The following is an 8,121-nucleotide window of genomic DNA, read 5'->3' as shown; positions in this document are numbered from 1 at the left end:
ATTCTATTGGAACCATATCTTGGTAATTTTGATGGTTGTACATAGGTGATTGGGGATAGCCATAAGAAGGCTGCTGTTGGTTTGATGGTTGATTTGGTTCAGGTGCATATGCTGGTTGCATTTGTGATTGTGGATAAGGATTGGAAGGCGGAGGTGGAGGTGGCTGGTTTATACTAGGGACTTGGTAATTTGCCTGAGGTTCTTGCTGTTGCTGATATGTGGCAGGCTGAGTATATGAAGGATTTACTTGCGGTTTTTGGTTGGCCGTAATTTGTGTATAAGTTGGTTGTTGTGTTTTCAATGGTTCTTGATAAACAGGAGCCGGAGGTTCTGGTTGTTGCGGGTAGTTTGAATAAGCTGGTTGAGGAACACTTTGTGCTGGTGCTGGATATGCGTAGTGGCTATCTGATACAGGCTTTGGTAGAGATTTAGCAGGAACGCTGATTACATTATAGTCTTGATTTGCTTGATGAGTCTGTGGCTGTTGATAAGTTTCATATTGTGGTGAATTTGCGTAAGCAGGTGCTGATTGATACTGTTGATTAGCTTCGTGAAATTGTTGTTTAGGTACTTCGAAGGCGACTGGAGGGTTTGCCGGTGATTTAGGATAAGCAGCATTTTCGTAATTGCTTCTAAAGTTAGGCATATCTTCATTATCTTGTCCAAAGTTTTCATTTTCACGATAATACCCATATCCTTTACCACCTTTCTTCTTTTTCTTAAATTTGCTTTCTAATATTTCGTCCTCATTTTCTTCTCTTAATGTGCTTCCAACGAGTTGTTTATTGTCATCTGAAGATATATTGTCTGCGTTTATTTGCTCATCCTGCATCTCTTCATTCTCCCTATACATACCATATCCTTTACCACTTTTCTTCTTTTTCTTAAATTTACTCTCCAATATTTCATCTTCATTTTCTTCTCTTAATGAACTTCCAGTGAGCTCTTTTTTGTCATTTGAAGATATGTCTTCCATGTTTACATCTTCGTCTTGCATTTCTTCATTCTCCCTATACATACCATATCCTTTACCATAGCCTTTACCACCTTTCTTCTTTTTCTTAAATTTACTCTCCAATATTTCATCTTCATTTTCTTCCCTTAATGAACTTCCAGTGAGCTCTTTTTTGTCATTTGAAGATATGTCTTCCATGTTTACATCTTCATCTTGCATTTCTTCATTCTCTCTATACATACCATAGCCTTTACCACCCTTCTTTTTCTTAAATTTACTTTCTAATATATCTCCATTATTTCCACTCAATTGAGTTTCTGTGTTACCAATAATTTGTTGATGATCATCATCATTATCCTCCATTAATTCATGTTCTCTGTACATTCCATATCCTTTACCTCCTTTTTTCTTTTTAAATTTACTCTCTAATATTTCCTCATTACCTTCTAAATGACTACCAATAATTTCATCTCCAGTAGGTATATCTTCTACATTTTCATTTTCCCTATACATTCCATATCCGTAGCCGCCATGGCCTTTCTTCTTCTTCTTAAATTTACTCTCCAAGATATCATCGTTCACAGATTCAAGATTGTCTTGAGTTTTCCCAACAAGCGGGATGCTTTCATCAAATTCCCGCATCGGTGAATTGTTTTCGAAATTTGTATTCGCATTAAGTGTGTTGCCTACGTTAGCATCAGAAGCAAAACTGTTGCCGTTTTCTAAATTACTCATTCCGATCGGAGTTTCTTCATCATCTTCAAATTCGTGCTTTTTTCCTTTACCTTTCTTCTTCTTTTTCTTCTTTACACCTTCTTCCGAAAAATCTCTAGCTAAAGCAAGATTGTCGTCTTCGTGGTGGTTTTGATTTTCTGCAAAAGAAATCAAAATTTATTTAATTCACATATTTTTCATTTTTTTGTTAGTTACCTTCAATAATTACAGCTGGGTCATTGCCCTAAAAATGAAAAGATTGAATTACGTTTTATAAACTGATTAAAATTTATAATTAATTACTTGTGTGATAGCGTGCTCTATGATTTTATCAATTTCTTCAGGAGTTAGGTGAGAGTCTTGAAGAATTTTCTTTTTCGTTTCAATGGCTGCGTCCAATTCTTTGTTTAATTTAGAGGTGAGTTTGCTCGGTTCGTCCAAATCGTTTTTAACATTATGTACTTCAACATCTAGTTCAGCTGGTTTTCCATCATTGACGGTAAAAACGTGGGCTGTGTCTATGATAACGGGATGAGGTGGAAGAGATTGAGCAGTCTTTGCATTATTTTTAGCAAGCACAATCAGTCGGTCCAGCTTAGCGTTCCAAGGAATATTCAGTAGTCTCGCTAATAGGGTTTGCTTAGGTCCAGGTCCAAATGATCCGACTGTATAATATCGTTCTTGGTTCTCGGACAATCCATTCTCAACATTGATCCTCGGAGCCAAACCAACTAAATCTTTCGGATCCGCTGAACGTTCGTTAATCTTCACCGGGTTGCAAACTTTGTCACACTTGTCGCATTTCGTTCCCAGCTTGCAGAATGATGTTGTCCGACAAGTATCGCATTTCAGCTTCATAAACTCGCCTTGCAGGTCTCTGCGTTTCAAGTCTAGAGGAAAGCTCTGAATGGGACTACCCAAGATATTGTCATAAAAGTCAAATTGCGGAAGCCTGAAGAGAGATAAAAGTATTAGAGGCGTCGCAACGACGAAACAACAGCACTTACTCTTTGCATCGTTTCTCCTTAATCCCATCTTCCATTTGGTGGCCATGATCGTCTAAGCCGCTCAGCTCCTCCGCCTTCGTTTTCGAACTAATTGGACCAAACAATGTTAGCGGATGATGCAATAAATAATTCAGGATTACCTTTGTGGATCCAATTCTATCGCGGCAGGCAGAGCATAATTAAAAATGAATGCCGGAAACGTAATTAGAAATAATGAAAGTTGCATCTTTTGTTCGAGCACTTCTACTAAATGATAATAATAATATTTAACGAACAGTCCGTTGTAATTAATGGATGCACATCGCAACTGCAACTGTTGTTTCCCGAACACTGCTCGCAAAGGCAAAGAACTTTGCGAATGGAAAAAATCGCTTAGCAAGCTCGTAATTTATTTTCCTTTCTCTGCAACATTATTGCAGGTGGAACCTATTTTTTTTAGGTCATCCGAAACTGATTAACTCATCAAAATTTTTCATAATCGCGTTATTTCGATTTGTCAATAACGTAAATAAAATAACCTGCTAGTATCATTATTTAATATTACATATTTTATTTGGAGCAATTTCACGTAATATTTCACGTTATTATAAATTATGATATACGCAGTTTCATATGCTGGGTGAATATTGCCTCCGGGTTATATTTGAATTTCGACAAAAAAAAAATTGAAAATGAAATGAAACAAACGCGAACCATGTAACAACGAACATCTGCATATTAAACGAACTTTATAGTATTTAATTTTCCGTGCACAACACGATTCTATTTTAATATGTATGGAATTTATGAATGTTTATATTAAAAAAATCGCAATTTAGTACAATTTACAAATAAAAAACATAAATAATTTAAATTCAAATACAATTCGATACAGCAAATAACATTTACACTTTTCCGTAATGTAAATTTCCATAGAATGATACAATTTTATTCTTGATTTAAAAGACAGAACTTGTAACTTTTTTGATTTTCTCATATCTAGGTTAATGATGCTTGGATATATCAAAGTCCACAAATTCATCTAGAAAAAGAAAAATATATCCACTAAATTAGTTTTTGAAAATATCGATGAAGAAGATGTTAGATATGTATTGAATGCAGAAGATAATAGTCTATCAGTGGTAGATTGAGAAAAGTTAGCAAATAACATAAAGATGAAATTGAATAAGTTTTTTGCAGTAAAAAATGTTAACAACTAGATATTAATTAAGATGTTTAAATGACATTGAAAGCGATTTTTTTAATGAAATCAATCCTGATTTAAGAAGAAGTGTTATTATTAAGTGATCAGTATTAAAGGCAATTCCGTATTGGCATAATAAATTTAATATTAATGTTATAAAATCTGATTTTACGTTTATTTTACGTAATTAATTAATCGATTTATGACTGTATTTATTCGTATGAGGAAATATAAGGATTTTGTACGACTTGTCCAATAATTAGTTAGCTTGGATTACCTTTCGTGAATTGCATGTAGTGTCGTTAAGCCTGGATTAGGTTAAATGAACTCGTGAAATTAAACGGACACTGCGTTAGGAGAGGTTTGCCAAGTAGGTTTAAATGCCACGAGATTGTCGAGGACATGTTTTGCTGGCATGGGTGCTCTAAAAGTCTTTCATGCAAATCGATTTGGAGCCGAATCCACTCGTACGAACCCCCATTGTTCATGTATAATTTTTCCATTCATATCAGTAGATCAAGTGCGTCTGGTCATGCATCGAACGCATTGATTCACGGGGGAGATAAATGGAATCGGATTGAATCGAGGCCAATGTTTTAAAATATTTTATTATTACATATAAACTTATACCATGTAATTTCAAGATTTTTATAAATTTACATATTCTTAATTACAAGATATTTAATGTTAAAGTATGCAATTCTTGTAAATAGTTTAAATTAACTCTAACTTTTGATATGTTTAGATTACGTTAGCAATTTGTAACTCAAAATGTACTTGAATTTGTGAAAACTTTAAGCAAATTGGGTTTAATATAATCTTAGTAGAATGGATGCGATTTTCAAGTTTTAACAGTACGCAGCTTTAGTAAACAGACAATAAGTTACCTCATGATAGATCCGAACAACTTTCAAACTTTTCAAATGAGAATAATACAAACATAATTCGTTCAAAATCAATGTTTATTACCCGAATTGTTCGTTAACTGAACATAGATTTAAGTCGATTTAAACATAGTATCACCATTATCTCTAGCTCCCAACGTCAACATTCGCTTGTTACTCGACATCTAGTGAACAAAATTGAATTACTATTATTTTTCAATAAAGAAATATTTTATGTTTAACTATTTTATACACATTTTGAAACGATTTAATTATAAAAGACAATTTCCAATATATCAATTTTCAATTATATTAAACACTAATTATTAACTAACTTGCAAAGTTTCTGACGTGCGGTTAAATTAAATATTGAAAGACTGCTGCAGAACCCCTGCATCAGTGATTCACTATTCCCGTTAACATGAACTGATTATTATAGCGTCAAATAATAAGTTCAATATTTAATTTTATAAAAATTCAAAACACTATTTCTGCATAAAAAATATGAAAAACTGTAGAAGACATTACAAAATTGTTAATACCGTTTGTGTCCAGGCTTGCAATTATTTTCAGAGGCTCGGATAAATCTTCCGGTGTTTTGCAAATTAAGCAAAGGGTAGATGTCGCAATTTATTTAATTTCATCAGAGCGTTAATTACATGGCACCGACAATATGTTTAATTACAAAACCTCGGCGCCGAAAAATAAAACGTGGGAATTGTAATTAAGCCCCTAGGAATTTCGTGCTGTCACATAAAGGTTACTAAAGCTTATTTCGGGATAAAAGTAACATTTTCCAGTGAATAAATATTGCACGTAACTATCAAAAAAAACTTCACTCAGTTGAAGATGAACAGTTTGGTAATTATTAACAAAATTATAAAAAGAAACTTATATTATATATAAATTATATTATTAAACATAATTAATACGATAATTTCATATAATACTTGGAAGACTTTTTATTTTATTGTTCGAAATACCAATTTGTTCGTTAGTTTTTTCATATTTGTATATATTTTCAGTAAAACATAGATTTCCATTAACAAATGATTTATTTTGATACATTTCATTTGTTCAACTTAATGTTAAAATAAAATGTTTGTTAAAATCATGACACAATATCCAAAAACCAAAGTAAATTCTCGTACCTCGGTTAATGAAGCTTGGATATATAAAAGTTCGCAATCTTCCATATAAATAGATAGTTCTTGGAAAGAAGTCACTAAGAAATAGTCATTAGAAAAAGAAAATAATACCCAAGAAATTAGGTTTTGAAAATGTCGAAGATGAAGATGTTAGAAATGTATTAAATGCAGAAGATAATAGTCTTTCAGTGGACGATTGATAAAAGTTAGCAAATAATATTGATAAAAGATAAAATTGATAAGTTTTCGCTGTAAAAAATGTTAACAATCAAATAAATTGTCTAATAAATTTAGCTTGAATTTCATTGTTCGAAATACGAATTTGTTCGTTAGTTTTTCCATATTTGTATATATTTTCAGTAAAACATAGATTTTCATTTAACAAATGATTAATTTTGATACATTTCATTTGTTCAAGTTAATGTTAAAATTAAATCTTTGTTAAAATCATGACATTATATCCAAAAACCTAATAACTTATTAATTATTTTTCATAATTGTAGAAAAAACATACTTTTTTGACACTTAGTAAACTTTGCATGTTCTATGTTATTTATAAGTAAACTAAAAAAATAGGTAATTTACAAGTCTAACTTTAATTCAATAATAATATATAAAAAAAAATATATTTATATCTATAAATAGTAATGAAAATTGTATTGTTTTATGTTGTTTTGTTATCAGCGAGTAATCAGGTTATTTTAATACGTAATTTGAATTAAACATCTCAATAACAATATTCAAGTTGTAGTTGTTACAAGCAGTAATTGTAAATAAATGCAAATGTAATGGATATTTCCAAGAATAACATAAACAACGATGCAAACAAGTAGAAATAAACTGTATTGATCACTGCTGTAAATAATTATAAAGCTCAAGGTCTTCTCGAATTATATAGACTCACTATGCTTTCGATTCCTCTTTTAAAAGCCTTCGAAAAAAAAAATATTTGGGTTAAGAACAATTCCGTGTTGCCAGTACTTTCACTGAACAGGAACGTGATGTTTTTTCTTAAAATGTATAACATAAAACTCCATTTTCATAGCCCCCCATTCTGCCGCAACACCATCTCCCTTTACCCATCCCTACAATCACCCCCACCGGTGGCATGAAATTTCTCTGCAACTCCTATAAAAAAAATACATTTTACGCAAATTAAATCGACAGCATAATACAATTTTATACGATCCTAAACAATGCACAAATTGTTACAAAAGCCTTTCCGTGTAAAGATTTAAAGCTTTTTTTTTTGATGCTGAATGGAACTTTTTTTTTCTGTCGGTGTAGGATTAATTTGGGGTGGAAAAACTGTGGTCAGTGCGTTATCTTGGGAACAATTAATGGGATTTTTCTTAGAGGCAATTTGGGCGGTTGATGGAGTAACACGCACACGGAAATTAACTAGAAGCTAACCGGTTCGATTATTTTTTTATCCGGCGGACATCCGAAATAAATCGCAACAGTCTGCACGATATGCAATTGAATTTGGGGAAAAACGTTTAAGAATAAATCGATAAAGACAAATCATGTTTTATTCAAATCTTTGCAAATAAATGTTTAAGTTTAGTTAGGATTTAACTTACTGTTTAAATATTTGTGTTATGGGTATTAATTAACTTATACTGATAATTAAATTGATATTTGCTTAATCTAGAAACATGCATCAGCTATTCATAAAATCCATAAGCTTTCCACTTATCAAAGCTTATCGCGTGAAAGACTATATCGAACGCTTTGCTAACGTCAGTATAAATTACATCAACATGACCTTGATAATTTAACACGCTTTATACAAACTGATCTATACTGCTGCTAAAAGTTTTGATGTAAACTATTTACTTTTAAAGAAGATAATATTTAATTATATTCAAATATTATATATATATATATATTTCTATAAGGATGGAAATAGCTATGGTCCAAATCAATTAATAATTATTATATTTCTATATAGTTTTTAGAAAATACTTCTTACACATTACTTCTTAATTGAAATTTATGTTACAAGTCTACAAAATTGTTTTTACCATTTGATAATAATTTAATGTATAAATTAAAATTAAAAATTATAATTTTGTGAACTTATTTCGCCCAAATTTATCGGTAAAAGTTAAAGTTATTTTATCAGTATAAAGATGCATTAGAGCAGCTAAAGTATAGATACATTCCTGTGCTCTTATCCATATTGATGTAATACGCAATATGTTCGAAAAAGCAGTGTTTTTACATT

At 31.4% G+C, this 8,121-nt stretch overlaps 1 protein-coding gene across 1 annotated transcript; it reads right to left on the bottom strand.

Annotated features, from left to right (window-relative positions):
* Position 1: 1 nt before the first annotated feature.
* On the bottom strand, positions 2–2,991 carry LOC108558841 (uncharacterized protein DDB_G0284459-like; the record flags this gene model as incomplete). The annotated part of the gene is made up of 6 exons (XM_017915871.1): positions 2,817–2,991; positions 2,677–2,763; positions 1,973–2,621; positions 1,886–1,913; positions 1,033–1,827; positions 2–867 (listed from the first exon to the last, which is right to left on the bottom strand). Coding segments are annotated over exons 1-6 (2,511 nt in total), but the record flags the coding sequence as incomplete, so codon positions are not given.
* Between the last annotated feature and the right edge of the window lie 5,130 nt (positions 2,992–8,121).

This window comes from Nicrophorus vespilloides, unplaced genomic scaffold (assembly GCF_001412225.1).
Source record: "Nicrophorus vespilloides isolate i.1.1-1 unplaced genomic scaffold, Nicve_v1.0, whole genome shotgun sequence".
Classification (NCBI taxonomy): Eukaryota; Metazoa; Arthropoda; class Insecta; order Coleoptera; family Silphidae; genus Nicrophorus; species Nicrophorus vespilloides.
Note: the sequence above shows the minus strand (reverse complement) of the source record. Positions and strands in the feature narration are given on the sequence as shown.